The 15,867-nt window shown below is 65.6% G+C and overlaps 2 protein-coding genes across 2 annotated transcripts in view; one reads left to right on the top strand and one right to left on the bottom strand.

The window, feature by feature from the left end:
- PDE4A (phosphodiesterase 4A) overlaps positions 1-5,748 on the bottom strand; it is a 30,020-nt gene extending 24,272 nt beyond the window's left edge. Inside the window, exons 1-2 of the mRNA XM_074929852.1 lie at positions 5,629-5,748; positions 3,016-3,248 (exon numbers count right to left, since the gene is read on the bottom strand). Coding sequence (XP_074785953.1) covers positions 3,016-3,248; positions 5,629-5,748 — 353 coding nt within the window. The remainder of the gene's footprint in view (positions 1-3,015; positions 3,249-5,628) is intronic.
- A 2,231-nt stretch (positions 5,749-7,979) lies between these two features.
- CDC37 (cell division cycle 37, HSP90 cochaperone) lies at positions 7,980-13,411 on the top strand. Its single transcript, XM_074929964.1, has 8 exons — positions 7,980-8,155; positions 9,382-9,663; positions 10,351-10,456; positions 10,826-10,941; positions 12,362-12,484; positions 12,571-12,753; positions 12,884-12,955; positions 13,095-13,411. The coding sequence occupies exons 1-8, from the start codon at positions 8,054-8,056 to the stop codon at positions 13,197-13,199; spliced, it is 1,089 nt and encodes a 362-aa protein (XP_074786065.1). The 5' UTR covers positions 7,980-8,053; the 3' UTR covers positions 13,200-13,411.
- The last annotated feature ends 2,456 nt before the right edge of the window (positions 13,412-15,867 follow it).

Below are 15,867 nucleotides of genomic sequence, written 5' to 3'. Positions count from 1 at the left end.
GTCACCGTTCCGGGTGCCTGGTGGGGGACCCCGGGAAGGGTCTGGCCAGGCCGGGGGTTCTGAGGGATGTGACACCCCCCTGACGCTGCCGCCCCCCCACTCCCACGGCAGCTCACGGGCCGGATCCATCCCCGGCACTGCGGCCACCGGCTGCCTCCGCCACCACGGTACCGGTATGAGGACGGTACCGGGGTGGGGGGAGCCCCACCTCCGGTACCGGCACCGGGATGATGCCCGGGGGGGCTCCGAGGTGCGTGGGGGGGGGGTCCCCGCCGCTGTCACCTACCGCTTGCCGGTGCCGGGGGTCCCGTGGAGGGAGGAGGGCCAGGACATGCGGGATTTCCGGAGCCCGGGCCGGTCCCCGGTGTCGACGGCGTCCGCCCGCTCCATGGGCCGGTGCCGGTGCCGGTCGGTGTCGGAGAAGCCGCGGTGGCGGATGCGGATGGGGGTGCGGGGCTGGCGCCAGAGGTGCTGGGGGGGTTTCAGGGTGCTGGGCCCCTCCCGGGGCACCGGCAGCGACAGCGAGAGGCTTTTTCTGGAGCTCGGTACCGGCTCCATCATCCGCGGTACCGGGCAGGGGGCAGCAACCGGGGACCCCGAGATGCTCCCGGTGTCGGGAAAGGAGCCGCTCCCGGTGCCAAAACTGGTGCCGGTACCGGCGCTTCTCCCGGTGACCGACCCGGTGCCGGTACCAGAGCTCTCCCGGTGCCGCTGCCGGTGTCGGTGCCGGTACCGGAGCCGCTGCCGGTGCCCGACCCGCTCCCGGTGCCGCTCCCGGTGTCGGTGCCGGTCCCGGAGCCGCTGCCGGTGCCCGACCCGCTCCCGGAGCCGCTGCCGGTCCCGGTCCCGGTGCCGGTCCCTAACGATGCGCGGCGGCGGGAGCGGCGGCGGCTCCTCCCGGTCCCGGGCTCCGCATGGCCCCGTGCAACCGGTTGGGACGACCCCGGGGGAGGCGCCTGTCGCCGCCGCTGCCGGTGCCGCCGCCGCTGCCGGTGCCGCTGCCGGTGCCGCCTCCGCGCCCGCCTCGGCGCCTCCCCCCGCCCCGGGACCTGCCCCCCCCCGCCCCTTCCCCGGGGGCGGCTCCGCCCCGGGACCCCGTGGACCCCCCACGCAGGTACAAGGCGGCGCGAACACACCCCCCCCCCCTCCCCGATAACCCCCCCCGGCGGGGATCCCCCCTCCAGGCATCCCCCGATGAGGGGGAGACCCCTCCCGGGGTCCCCCCCCGCCGCGGGAATCCCCCAGAAAGCCATAATATCGCCCCCCCCGGGGACCCCCTCCCCAAGGGATTTCCCCCGCCCCCTCCCCCGGGGACCCTCCTATGGGGGTATCCCCCGACCGTGAGGACCCCCCCCCCATCCAGGGATTCCCCCCCTCCAGACGAGGGGGATCCCCCCCCTCCAGGCGAAACCAGAAGTGTAGAAGATCCTGCCCCCCCCTTCCCCAGCACCCACGCGTGGGGGGAGGGCAGAGCAGGCACAACAGGGACCCCCCCGGAGCAAAACCGGGGTCCCCCCCGGGCCAGATGCAGCACAGACCCCACTGCAGATTTGGGGGCGCCCCCCTGCACGGTGCTGCAGATACACTCCCCCCCCGCCGTGGCTGGAATGGGGGTGTGTCTCCCCCAACAGCGTGGCGCTGCACAGCTCCCCCCCCCGAGATGCAATGGGGATCCCCCCCCTCCACACGGCGCTGCAGGGACCCCCCCGTGCCGGGGTGGGGTCCCCAGTGACCACCCCACACCTGTCCAGTGCCCCCCAACACCCTCGAGCTCGTCCCCCTGCCCCCATCACCGGGGAGGGGGGGACACACACTGTGTCCCCCCACCCCAGCTCCAGCCCTGGCACAAAATGTGGGGGGGGTCTGATGTGACACCCCCCCCCCCCAACTTGCAGCTCCCGGCGGCTCCGGTTTTACCACAAATCCCGTCGGCATCGCGGGGGGGCGGGGGGGTGCAGGCAGGTGTGAAGACACTTCACACAGATTTTCCCCCCCCCCCCAATAAATGTCCCCCATTAATGTCACCCACCCCAGTGAGCAGCCGGGGTGCGGGGGACCCCAATATCCCGCCCCACCCTGGGAAAACCGCCGACAGCCGGGAATTTTGGGGCTGCGGGATGGGAAACGGGGAGTCGGGCAGACACACACCCTGGAAAATTCGGCGGCTGATTCATTGCAGCGAGGGGGGGCTGGTGGCACGTCACCGGCACCGCCACCGCACCGGGGGGGGCTCCGGGTCTCCCCCCCCCACCCCCCAGCCCCCTCCGCCGCGGTGGGGACGCGGCGGTGGCCGGCGGAGCGGGCGCAGCGCCGGGGCGGTGAGGGGGCTGGTGGCACCGCTGCTGGGGGGGGGGCAGGCCCATCGGGGACAACGTGTCTGTCCTGGGAGATGTCCCCACCCCGGGCACCGTCCCCAGCCCAGGCCACGGCCCCACCCTGGGCTCGGTCCTATCCCTGGGAATGTCACTTGCCTGGACACTGTCCCCAACTGGACAGTGTCCCTGTCCCGGGCCATGTCCTGGTCCCAGGGAATGTCCCTTGCCCAGACACTGTCCCCACCCCTGGCTCTGTCCCTGTCCCAGACAATGTCACTATCCTGGACGCTGCCTCCACCCTGGGCTCTGTCCTGGTCCCAGGGAAAGTCCCTCGCCCAGACACTGTCCCCATCCTGGGCCACATCCCTGTCCCAGACAATGTCCCCATCCCAGACGATGTCCCCACCGAGGACACTGGCCCCATCCCAGGCCACATCCCCATCCCAGATACTGTCCTGGTCCCTGTCCCTGTCCCCTCCCTGTGCCCCCCGGCAGGACCCCCAGCCCAGGGACACATCCCGGCTCTGGGGGGGTGTCCCCAGCATCCCCCCCACCCCCCAGCCAGGCCCAGTGCCCAGAGAAGGCTGGGGGGAGGGTGTGGGCTGTGTCCCCGATGCCACCAGGACCCCCACCACCACGGTGACAGGCTCAGCCTCGTGCCATGTGTGTGCGTGTCACCCGCCCCCAACCCCGTCCCTACCTGGGGGGCTCGGGGCGGGTGACGGCGATGCGCGGCGGGACGCGGAGGGGCAGCGTGGTGGGGCGCGGGAGGCCGGCGGGCTCCGGTGAGCACGGCCGCTCCGGGGGCTTCCGGGGGGGCACCTGGAGGGTGGTGGAGAGGCGGCGGCACCCGCGGCGCAGGTCGGCACCCAGCATCGCCGGGGAGGGGGGGGAATGGCCGCAGCACCCGGCGTCCGGCGTCTCCGGGCGGGGCTGTGAGGAAGGGACGGGGGTCGGTCAGAGGGGGTGGCGTGACACGGCGCAGCACGGAATGGATTGGCACGGCACAGAACAGCACAGCACGGCGTGGGGCATGGCACGGTGCGATGTGGCGTGGTATGGCACGGCACAGCATGGCATGGCCAGGGAGCCTCACACACCACGTGGCGTGGCATGGCATGGATCGGCATGGCATGGCATCATACGGCATGGCACGGCACAGCCAGGGAGCCTCACGCACCACGTGGCGTGGCATGGCATGGATCGGCACGGCATGGCATCACACGGCATGGCACGGCACAGCCAGGGAGCCTAATGCACCACGTGGCATGGCATGGCATGGATCGGCATGGCACGGCATCACATGGCATGGCATGGCACGGCCAGGGAGCCTCACACACCACGTGGCATGGCATGGCATGGATCGGCATGGCACGGCATCACACGGCATGGCATGGCACGGCCAGGGAGCCTCACACACCACGTGGCATGGCATGGCATGGATCAGCACGGCATGGCATGGCATGGCATGGCCAGGGAGCCTCACGCACCACATGGCATGGCATGGCATGGATCAGCACGGCACGGCATCACATGGCATGGCACGGAATGGCCAGGGAGCCTCACGCACCACGTGGCATGGCATGGCATGGATCAGCATGGCATGGCATCACATGGCACAGCACAGCACAGCCAGGGAGTCTCACGCACCACGTGGCATGGCATGGCATGGATCGGCATGGCATGGCATCACATGGCACAGCACAGCACAGCCAGGGAGTCTCACGCACCACGTGGCATGGCATGGCATGGATCAGCATGGCACGGCATCACACGGCATGGCATGGCACGGCCAGGGAGCCTCATGCACCACATGGCATGACATGGCATGGATCGGCATGGCATGGCATGGCACGGCACGGCCAGGGAGCCTCACACCACATGGCATGGCATGGCATGGATCAGCATGGCACGGCATCACACGGCATGGCATGGCACGGCCAGGGAGCCTCACGCACCACGTGGCATGGCATGGCATGGATCGGCATGGCACGGAATGGCCAGGGAGCCTCACACCACATGGCATGGCACTGCACGGCATGGTACCACATGGAGAGCGAGCCTCATGCCATGGCATGGCACAGCACAGCATGGCACGGCATGGCCAGGGAGCCTCACACCACGTGGCACAGCATGGAATTGGCACAGTATGGCACGGCACTGCATGGCACCACATGGCATGGCACGGCACAGCATGGCAGGGCACGGCCGGGGAGCCTCACACCATGTGGTATGACACGGCATGGTGTGGATTGACATGGCATGGCACGGCACAGCATCACACGGAATGGCCAGGGAGCCTCACACCCCATGGCATGGCACGGCACCACGTGGAGATGCTGTGTGGTATGGTATGGCACAGCACGGCACGGCATGACATGGCCAGAGAGCCTCACACCACGTGGCATGGCATGGCATGGCATGGATTGGCACAGCGCAACACCACACGGCACGGCACGGCCAGGGAGCCTCACACCATGTGGCACGGCACGGCGTGGCGTGGATCGGCACAGGATGGCACGGCACAGCACGTCACCACGTGGCACAGCACGGCGTGGCGTGGATTGGCACGGCACAGCATGGCACAGCACGGCACCACACGCGTGGCACGGCACAGGCAGGGAGCCTCACACAGCACGGCACGGCACGGCACCCAGGCAGGAGCCCCTCACCCTCTGCTGTGGGTCCCCAAGGCCAGGGTGTAGACGGGACCCCCCAGCCCCCCCCTTTATGCTCCTGGGGGGGCCCATCCCCGCCCCGGTGCCCCCCCCGGTGCCCCCCACCCCCTGGTGCTGCCTCACCTGCTCCTCGGGCCCGGCCACGTCACTCCGGCTTTTCCTCATGTGCCCACCCGGTGCGGGGGGTCAGGGTGCGGGGGCCATGCGGGGGGACCCCGCCACGTCCTGGGGGGCTGCGGCACCTGTGGGGGAGAGCCGAGGCTGAGGGGGGGGGAGTGAGGAGACCCCGGGCACACACCCCCCCTCCCAGCACCCCCCCCAGCAGCCCGGCCTGTGCCAGACCAGGGGGGCTCTGGGGAGCCAGGCTGAGCCCTGACACACTCATTGCAGCCATGGCACAACCACAACTCCCCCCCCCCCAGTTGGCACAAACCCGCCCTGCACCTCCACACACCAGGGCTGGGGGCCTGGGGGGGGCCATGCCAGTGGGTGAGGTGCTTCATGCCGGGACCCCCGGGCTTCTCCTGGCAAAGGCTAACAAGGAAACCCCGGCACCACGTCCTGCAGCATCGCTGGCACCAGATCGTTGGCCATGGCATCGTTGGCCATGGCACTGGAATCATTGGCCACGGCACGTTGGCCATGGCATCATGGGCCATGGCATCGTTGGCCATGGCATCGTTGGCCATGGCATTGGCATCATTGGCCATGGCATCATGGGCCATGGCATCGTTGGCCATGGCATCGTTGGCCATGGCACATTGGCCATGGCATTGTTGGCCATGGCATTGGCATCATTGGCCACGGCACGTTGGCCATGGCATTGGCATCATTGGCCATGGCACGTTGGCCATGGCATTGTTGGCCATGGCATTGGCATCGTTGGCCATGGCACTGGTGTCCCTTCCCCCGGCACCGGCACTGCTCCTGGCACCAGCACCATTTCCCCCCACACAGGCACCGGCACCGGCATCCCCCCGGCACTGCCCCCCAACACCGGGACCCCTCCCCACAGCACCGGCCCCAGCACCGCTCCCGGCCCCTCCCCGCGTGGGGCAGCCGTGGGGAGCGGGACCCCCGGCACCAGCCAGCCTTGGGGGGGTCCCGGCAGTGCCAGCCCACCCAGTGCCCCCCCCGGCAACACCAGGCCCCGAGGGGGAGGGACCCGGGGAGCCCCCCAGTGCCAAGCACCCCGCTGTGGGGTGTTGGGGGACCCCCAGCACCCGCCCCCGAGGCCTCTCCGGTGAGAGCGGGGGGGAGGGCTGAGAAATGTGGGGAATGGGGGTCCCCACCAGGCGTGGGGGGTCCCGTGGGATTCCGGAGTCGGCCCAGGGACCCCCCCTCAGGTGCGACGAGGGGTTTGGGGGTGCTGGGGGGGCCACCCATGGGTGCTCACCCCCGGCAAAACCCGCTGGTGGGTCCGGTTTGGGGCCTCGGCACCCGCCGTTCCCGTTCTGCTGGGACCCCCCCATCCCGCCTCCCCAGCCCCGGTGCCCCGCCGGCCCCCCCCGCCCCGGTCCCGCAGCCCCCCAGGGCTGCAGCCGCCGCTGCCGCACCCCGGTCCCGGCCATCGCACGGTACCGGGGCTCCCCCGGGAGTACCGGGGGGATGCTCGGGGCCGAGGCAGCACCGGGGGGGCTCCGGTAGCGGCGGGGACGCGGGGAAGGGGCCGTCCTGGTCTCGGTGCCGTTCCCGGTGCCGCCCATTCCCGGTGCCGTTCCCGGTCCCGGTGCTTGCCGGTCGCGGTGCCGGTCCCGGTGCCGTACCTGGCCGGCTCCCGGTGCCGCGGCGCTCCCCGGCATCCACCTGCCTTTGTTTACGGCGGCGGCGCAGGGCGGGAACCGCTCCCGGTACCGGCCCCGGTGCCGCCGAGAGCTCCCGGTGACAGCGGCGGCGGAAACGCGGCGGGAGCGGCTGCCCCCCCCCGGTTTGACCCCCCGGCACCGGGGTGGGGCGGGGGGGTGTGTGTGTCCCCGGCATCCCCCCGCACCGGGTACCCCGGTACCGCTGGTGTCCCCAGCACCGGGCAGCCCCGCTGTCCCCAGTGTGTCGCTCCCCGGTACCGGGCACCCCCCGTGTCCCGCTGTCCCCAGATTCCCGTGTCCCTCCCTGTCCCGGTGTCCCCACGTCCCAGTGCTACCGTGTCCCCGTGTGTCCCCACCCCCCATCTCGGTGTCCCCAGCCCTGTGCCGCCACATCCGTGTCCCCAAGGCGCCATGTCCCCCCCATCCCTCTGTCCCCACGTCCCTGTGTCCCCATGTCCCCCCATGTCCCTCTGTCCCCACATCCCTGTGCCACCATGTCCCCATTCCTGCCCCATTCTGGTGTCCCCATGTCCCTGTGCCACCTTGTCCTCGTGTCCCCAAGGCACCATGTCCCCCATGTCCCTGTGTCCCCATGGCCCAGTCCCCCATGTCTCCATGTCCCTGAGCACCCCATGTCCCTGTGTCCCCATGCCCCTGTCCCCCATGTCCCCATGTCCCTGAGCACCCCATATTCCTGTGCCACCATGTCTCTGTCCCCCCGAGGCGCCATGTCCTGCCATGTCCCTCTGTCTCCATGTCACTCCTCCACACGTCCCTGTGCCACCACATCCTTCTGTCCCCATGTCCTTGTCCCCCCACGTCCTCCCATGTCCCTGTCCCCCCGTGTCCCGCCATGTCCCCCTTCTGTCCCCATGGCCCCCGCACACAAAGCGCCCACCTACCTGCGGGTCCCTTCCCGCCCTGCCAGACCGAGGGAGCCGGGCAGACCCTGCCTGAGGGGGAAGAGAGCTCCCGCAGCCCCCCCAGGCCTTGGGGCGTCAAGCGGGGGGCGCTGCCCTCACCCCCCCTTTTTCGGCGTGCGTGTCTCTTTAAAACCGGCGCCATCTTTGTGCCGGGCGAGGCGGCTGCTCTGCGGCGCTTCGTGCGCATGCGCAGAAGAGCAGGGTTTGTGCAGGCGCAACAGGAAGTGCGTCAGACGGCGCTCCAGGAAGTGCGTCACCCCGGGGCGGAAGTAGGCGGGGCAGGTGCTGGAGGGTTCCAGAAGCGGCCGGAGGCGGCGGGGCCGGGGGCCGCCATGGTGGATTACAGCGTGTGGGACCACATCGAGGTCTCGGACGATGAGGACGAGACTCACCCCAACATCGACACGGCCAGTCTGTTCCGATGGCGGCACCAGGTGCGGCCCGAGCGGCCCGCGGCCGCGTTCCCCCCCCCCCTCCCCACCTCCTTCGGGCCAGGCTCCCCTGGGAGCCCCGTTCCCATGGCGACCGGCCCCGGCACCCCCATGGGGAAGGGGTGGGCTCTCCTGTTAATATGGCAGCCGCCTGCAGAGACCTCCACCCCCAGGGCGAGGGGGGCTCCTCGCGTTCCCATAATGACCGGCCCCGGGATCTCCATGGGGAGAGGAAAGGGGGGGGGGGCGGGAGTGTCCATCTTGTTGCCATGGAAACTAGCTGCAGGGACCCCCATGGAGTAGGGGTGGGGGCTCCTCTCTTACCACAGCGACCAGCCCAGGGACTCCCTCCGTAGGGAGGGAGAAGTGGGGGGAGTGTGTGTGTGTGTGTCTCCTGTTCTCATGGCAACCAGCTGCAGGGACCCCCAAGGAGGTAGGGGGGTCTTCCATCCCCATTGAGACCAGTTTCCTGTGACACCCCACTTCCCCTGGGACCCCCTGTTTCCATGTCAGCCAGCCCTTCTCCTGCCCCCCGTTTCGTTTACCCCCAGTCTCTGCCATGTCTGGGACCTCCCTGTACCCCTGAGGAGTGGGCTGGGGGCTCCCCAGGCAGCTCCCTCAGGGGCTGCTGTTGGATGCTGGGGGGCTTCTGAGCCCTTCTGCGGGCTGGGGCAGCCCATGGTGTGGCCCTAGAACCCCCCCGACACTCCCCATGGCCTCCTGAGCCTGGGGAGGTGACACCTTCAGGGGCTTGGTCACCCTGGGGACCGTCCTCTGGCTGTTGGATGGGGTGGGGCACCGATAACCCCCCCAGTTTCTCACAGGGGCTCATCCCAGCTTGGAGAGTGAGGGATAAACTGGGGGTGGGGGCCGCATGGCTGGAGCTGGAGCAGAAATGAATCCTCAGGGACTTGGAAGTGGTGGTTTTCCGGAGTCGGCCCTGATTTGGCAGGGAGAAGGAACAAAGCTGCTGCCCGAGCTGTTCCCTCCTAATTCCCAGAAAATACTCTGGAGCTGTGTGGATGGGCTTGAGTTTTTCTCTTCAGCTGGAGTTTTGGGGGGCGTGTGTTGGTCTCCCCTTGTAGCAGCTCCCCGTGCTACACCCTATTCCACAGGGATAACGGATCCAGGAGAGTGTGTGGGGCTTCCCAGAGCGCGGCTAACGAGGCCGGGAGGGGCCGTGGGAGAGAGTTAATGATGCCTCGTGGTTTCCATCCTGTCGCCTTCAGGCTCGAGTGGAGAGGATGGAGCAATTCCAGAAGGAAAAGGAAGAGCTGGATAAAGGATGCAGGGAATGCAAACGGAAACTTGCCGAGTGCCAGAAAAAAATGAAGGAGCTGGAGGTGACGGATCCAGGAAGTGGGAAGGGGGAGCTGGAGAAGCTCCAGGCTGAAGCCCAGCAGCTGAAGAATGAAGAGAAAAGCTGGGAAAACAAATTGGAGGAGCTGAAAAAGAAGGAGAAGAACATGCCCTGGAACGTGGATACCCTCAGTAAAGACGGCTTCAGCAAGGTGGGTTTAGCCAAGAAGGCCAATGGCATCCTGGCTTGTACCAGCAATAGTGTGGCCAGCAGGGACAGGGAAGGGATCTGAGCCCTGGGCTCGGCACTGGTGAGGCCGCCCCTCGATTCCTGGGTTCAGTTTTAGGCCCCTCACCCCAAAAAGGCCATTGAATGACTCGAGCGTGGCCAGAGAAGGGCGACGGAGCTGGGGCAGGGTCTGGAGCACAGGTCTGCTGGGGAGCGGCTGGGGGAACTGGGGGGGTTCAGTCTGGAGAAGAGGAGGCTGAGGGGAGACCTCCTGGCCCTCTGCAACTCCCTGCCAGGAGGGGGCAGAGAGGGGGGATGTGTCTCTGGAGCCAAGGCCCCAGCGCCAGGCCCCGAGGGAATGGCCTCAAGCTGCCCAGGGCAGGGTCAGGCTGGCTCTGAGGAAGGATTTCTGTGCAGAAGGGGCTGTTGGGCGTTGGAATGGGCTGCCCAGGGCAGGGGGGAGTCCCCGGGATCCCTGGAGGGGTTGAAGAGTCGGGCTGAGCCAGCGCTGAGGGATCTGGGGGAGTTGGGAAGGGTCAGGGTGAGGGTCACGGTGGCACTGGAGGAGCTTCAAGGGCTTTTCCAACCCGGATGATTCTGGGGGAGCCCCCCCCTTTGTGTGTGTGTCCCGAGTTGCTGGGCTGGCGCCTCACGTCCTTCTGCTCCCCAGAGCGTCTTCAACGTCAAACCAGAGGAGAAGGAGGAAACGGAGGAACAGAAAGAGAAGAAACACAAAACCTTTGTAGAGAGATACGAGAAACAAATCAAACACTTCGGTGAGTGCCGGGCAGGGGTTGGCGGGGGGGGCTGGTTCCCCCTTTCTGGAGGGTCGCTGAGCTGGGGAACCCCCCTGCTGTTGGGAGCAGCTGGGAAGTCGCTCGCTCTGCTGAACAGTTGACAATTTGACATGTTTTTCATAAGATTTTTTGCCCACTCGCCCAGCTGAGGCGAAGCTTCGTGCGCTGCCTTCATTTAATCGCGATTTGGGGGGGTTTTAATTTAACCCTGGGATGAGTCATCTCTCCCCATGCACCCCCCCCCCCCTTTTTTTTTTTTTTTTCTCTGCTGATGAGGTTTAGAGGCTGTTCTTTTTTTAACGAGCGGAAAAACCTTCCTCTGCTAACTGGGGCTGCCCTGCTTTGAAGGGATGCTGCGGCGCTGGGATGACAGCCAGAAATATCTCTCTGATAACCCTCACCTCGTTTGCGAGGAGACGGCTAATTACTTAGTCATCTGGTGCATCGATCTGGAGGTGGAAGAGGTGAGAAAACGGGATGAAACCCATTTCTCCCGCCAGCTTTGTGCTGGGATCGCGTTGTCCTCGCCTCGCTGGCCTTTCTGCCGCGGGTTGATTTGCTTTTCCTGCCAGAAATCATGGAATTGAGGAATTATTGGGGAATCAGAGAATTGCTGAGGTTGGAAAAGACCTTCAAGATGATCAAGTCCCATTGTTAAGCTGAAACTACCAACTCTCCCCCCACAAACCCCGTCCCTCAGCGCCGTGTCTGCACGTCTTTTAACCCCCCCGCAGGGTGGGGACGCGGCCCCTTCCCCGGGCAGCCTGTCCCAGCACCACCAGCCCTTTGGGCCGAGGGTTTTTTCCTTGTGTCCGATCTAAACCTGCCCAGGCACAACTCGAGGCTGTTTCCTCTCATCCCGTCACCCAGGACAAGAGACCTCACCCCCCCCACCTGCCCCCCACCCCCTTCCAGGCAGCTGTAGAGCACGAGGGGGTCTCCTCTCAGGCTCCTTTTCTCCCTCAGCCCCTTCTCCAGCTCCGTCGCTCTCCTTTGGACGCCCCATCCCACCTCAAACCCCGCAGAGCCCTCGGAGCCGGGGCAGATCACAGAATCCCGGGAGGGGTTGGGGTGGGGGGACCCCAAAGCTCCCCCAGCCCACCCCCCGCCCAGGTGCTCAGAGCCCCCTGAACGGCCCCGGGGCATCGCCCGCCGCTCTGGGCAGCCTGTGCCAGGGGCTCCCGCCCTCAGCGCGGGGAGTTTCCTCCTCAGATCGAGTCTAAATCTCCCTTTTTTTAGCTCAAACCCGTCCCCCTTGTCCCACAGCTCCAGGCCCGGTGAAAAAGTCTCTCCCCGTCCCTCTCAGGGGGGTGGGAAGGTGCAACCGGGTCTCCCCGGAGCCTCCTCGTCTCCGGGCTGAGCACCCCCAGCTCTTGGCCCGTCCTCCCAGGAGGCTGCTCCAGCCCCCGGGGCAGAGTCGGGGCCCCCCCAGCACGGCCCCGTCTCTCCTGTGCCGAGGGACCCCGAGCTGGATGCAGAACTGGGGAATAACTTAAGTTGAAAAAGACCTTTTTAAGACCATCGAGTCCAAACGTAAGCGCTGCCAAGTCCAAATGCTGGACTCTGGGGGTGTCACTGGAATGAAGGGGGCGAATCCCCCTCCCTTGCCCCCAAGCTGGGGGGGGTGTGATCACCCCAGTGCAGGATCCTCCTTGAATCTCATCCCCTTGCCTTGACCCAGGGATCTGCCCTGCCCAGTCCCTCCGTAGGGATCTGCTCTCTGCATTCCTGCCCAGCCCCATGCCATCACCAAGCTTCATCCACATCATACCCCCCGACCCCTGCAAAAAAAAGGGGTTGGGGAAGAGCCCCCTGACCTCCCTGAGGCATAGAACATGGAGATGGGTGAATTTTGGGGTCCTCACATCCCTTTTCTCCCCCCAGAAACACGCCCTGATGGAGCAAGTCGCCCACCAGACCATCGTCATGCAATTCATCCTGGAGCTGGCCAAGAGCCTGAAGGTTGATCCCAGGGCTTGTTTCAGGCAGTTTTTCACCAAAATTAAGGTGAGAACCGGGTGGGACCCCAGCATGGATTAAGGGGAGGGAAATGGGGGTGCAGGAGGACCCTCAGGCCCCCCCCCTCCTCGCAGACAGCCGACCAGCAGTACATGGAGGGCTTCAACGACGAGCTGGAAGCCTTCAAGGAGCGGGTGCGAGGGCGAGCCAAGGTCCGCATCGAGAAGGCGATGAAGGAATACGAGGAAGAGGAGCGGCAGAAACGCCTGGGCCCCGGCGGGCTCGACCCCGTGGAGGTGTACGAGTCCCTTCCACCCGTGAGTATCACCCCAGGCTGCTTTATTGTTGAATAAACCAGCAGAATTTAGGCACGGTTTAATACCTTGGGGGTTTTCTCCTCACCCCTCCCGCCCTCTCACACCCCACGATTTTTCTTCGGCCTCGCAGGAGCTGCAAAAATGTTTTGATGTAAAAGACGTTCAGATGTTGCAGGATACGATCAGCAAAATGGATCCCACCGTGAGTATTGATTTTCCCCTACACCCCCGGGGGGTGTGTGTGTGGTTTCCAGGGGTGTAAAGGAGGAGATCCCGCAGTCTGGCAGGGCAGACGGAACAGGCAGTGGGCCCTACATCACCCTTTTTTCCCCCATTTTTAGGAGGCCAAATACCACATGCAGCGATGCATCGACTCGGGGCTCTGGGTCCCCAATGCCAAGACGGGGGGAAGGAGCCGAGAAAGGTGGCGGCGAAGCCCTTTATGAAGAAATTAAGAAGGAAAATGGTGACGAGGAGAAAGGAAATCCGTGAGATGGGGTGGGGGGGGCATTAAAAAAAAAAGGCGTAAAGCCTAGAAAAAAAAAAGGTATAAATCCTAAAAAGAGACGTAAAGGATTTAAAAAAAACAAACAAAAAAGAGGTGTAAAGGGGTCTCTCCCTCCCTCTGCCCCCTGCCTGTCCCACTCCCTTTCACCCCCCCCCCCCCCCGCTTTCCACACTGTAGAGACTTTTGGGGAATGTCTGGGAGCTGCTTGTGTCCCCCCCCCCCGCCCCCCATTTTTCCGCCCCCGAGCCCTGCCCTGGGAGGGGGCTGTGGGAGGTTTGTTTTGGGGGGTAGAGGCGGGGGGGCTCTGTGTGTGTGAAATGGGGGCGGTTAAGGCCGTGCCGGGGGTGGGGGCAAGTTCCGGCCGGGTTGTTTCGGTGAATAAAGAGATTGGAGAAACCGGGTGTGGATTTGGTTGGGGGGGGGGGGAGTGGTTTGGGGACAATCTGGGACAATTTGGGGACGGAGGATGATGGTGGGGTCAAGCTGGAGACTGCCGGGGGGGGTGGGGGGCTGTAGTACCCCTGCTGTCAGCTGGGGGGGGGGGGGGGATTGGGGGGGACCCCCTCCAATGGGACTGGGGCCAGCTGTGCCCACATCTCCATCCAGATGTGGGCCCCACCCTCTTAACTGGTGGTGTGTGCCCCCCCCTTGGATCCAGCTGTGCTCCTCTTGGGCTGGGCCCCTTCCAGCCTTGCTGCCCCCCCCCCCCCCCCCCCCCCGGCCTTTGGATCCACCTGTGGTCCCCCCAAACACCTTCCCCAGTTTGGATCCAGATGTGCCCCCTCTAGTTCCTGCCCCCCCATTTGGATCCAGCTGTGCCCTTACAGCCCCCGATCCAGCTGTGCCCTTACAGCCCCTGTTCCAGCTGTGACCCACCCCATTTGGATCCAGCTGTGCCCCTTACAGCCCCCGATCCAGCTGTGACCCACCCCATTTGGATCCAGCTGTGCCCCTTACAGCCCCCGATCCAGCTGTGACACACCCCATTTGGATCCAGCTGTGCCCTTACAGCCCCCGATCCAGCTGTGACACACCCCATTTGGATCCAGCTGTGCCCTTACAGCCCCCGATCCAGCTGTGACACACCCCATTTGGATCCAGCTGTGCCCCTTACAGCCCCCGATCCAGCTGTGACACCCCATTTGGATCCAGCTGTGCCCCTTACAGCCCCCGATCCAGCTGTGACCCACCCCATTTGGATCCAGCTGTGCCCCTTACAGCCCCCGATCCAGCTGTGACACACCCCATTTGGATCCAGCTGTGCCCTTACAGCCCCCGATCCAGCTGTGACACACCCCATTTGGATCCAGCTGTGCCCTTACAGCCCCCGATCCAGCTGTGACACACCCCATTTGGATCCAGCTGTGCCCCTTACAGCCCCCGATCCAGCTGTGACCCACCCCATTTGGATCCAGCTGTGCCCTTACAGCCCCCGAGCCAGCTGTGACACACCCCATTTGGATCCAGCTGTGCCCTTACAGCCCCCGATCCAGCTGTGACACGCCATTTGGATCCAGCTGTGCCCTTACAGCCCCCGATCCAGCTGTGACCCACCCCATTTGGATCCAGCTGTGCCCCTTACAGCCCCCGATCCAGCTGTGACCCACCCCATTTGGATCCAGCTGTGCCCCTTACAGCCCCCGATCCAGCTGTGACCCACCCCATTTGGATCCAGCTGTGCCCCTTACAGCCCCCGATCCAGCTGTGACACACCCCATTTGGATCCAGCTGTGCCCTTACAGCCCCCGATCCAGCTGTGACACACTCCATTTGGATCCAGCTGTGCCCTTACAGCCCCCGATCCAGCTGTGACCCACCCCATTTGGATCCAGCTGTGCCCTTACAGCCCCCGATCCAGCTGTGACACACCCCATTTGGATCCAGCTGTGCCCTTACAGCCCCCGATCCAGCTGTGACACCCCATTTGGATCCAGCTGTGCCCTTACAGCCCCCGATCCAGCTGTGACCCACCCCATTTGGATCCAGCTGTGCCCTTACAGCCCCCGATCCAGCTGTGACCCACCCCATTTGGATCCAGCTGTGCCCCTTACAGCCCCCGATCCAGCTGTGACCCACCCCATTTGGATCCAGCTGTGCCCTTACAGCCCCTGTTCCAGCTGTGACACCCCATTTGGATCCAGCTGTGCCCTTACAGCCCCCGATCCAGCTGTGACCCACCCCATTTGGATCCAGCTGTGCCCTTACAGCCCCCGATCCAGCTGTGACAACCCATTTGGATCCAGCTGTGCCCTTACAGCCCCCGATCCAGCTGTGACCCACCCCATTTGGATCCAGCTGTGCCCTTACAGCCCCCGATCCAGCTGTGACCCACCCCATTTGGATCCAGCTGTGCCCTTACAGCCCCCGATCCAGCTGTGACACCCCATTTGGATCCAGCTGTGCCCTTACAGCCCCCGATCCAGCTGTGACCCACCCCATTTGGATCCAGCTGTGCCCCTTACAGCCCCCGATCCAGCTGTGACCCACCCCATTTGGATCCAGCTGTGCCCTTACAGCCCCCGATCCAGCTGTGACCCACCCCATTTGGATCCAGCTGTGCCCTTACAGCCCCCGATCCAGCTGTGACCCACCCCATTTGGATCCAG

This window comes from Athene noctua, chromosome 31 (assembly GCF_965140245.1).
Source record: "Athene noctua chromosome 31, bAthNoc1.hap1.1, whole genome shotgun sequence".
Taxonomy (NCBI): domain Eukaryota; kingdom Metazoa; phylum Chordata; class Aves; order Strigiformes; family Strigidae; genus Athene; species Athene noctua.
Note: the sequence above shows the minus strand (reverse complement) of the source record. Positions and strands in the feature narration are given on the sequence as shown.

Coding starts and splice junctions, on each gene's coding strand:
- CDC37 (XM_074929964.1), top strand. CDS start 8,054: ATGGTGGATTACAGCGTGTGGGACCACATCGAGGTCTCGGACGATGAG. Junction 8,156..9,381: donor TGTTCCGATGGCGGCACCAG/GTGCGGCCCGAG, acceptor TGTCGCCTTCAG/GCTCGAGTGGAGAGGATGGA. Junction 12,754..12,883: donor TGTACGAGTCCCTTCCACCC/GTGAGTATCACC, acceptor TCGGCCTCGCAG/GAGCTGCAAAAATGTTTTGA.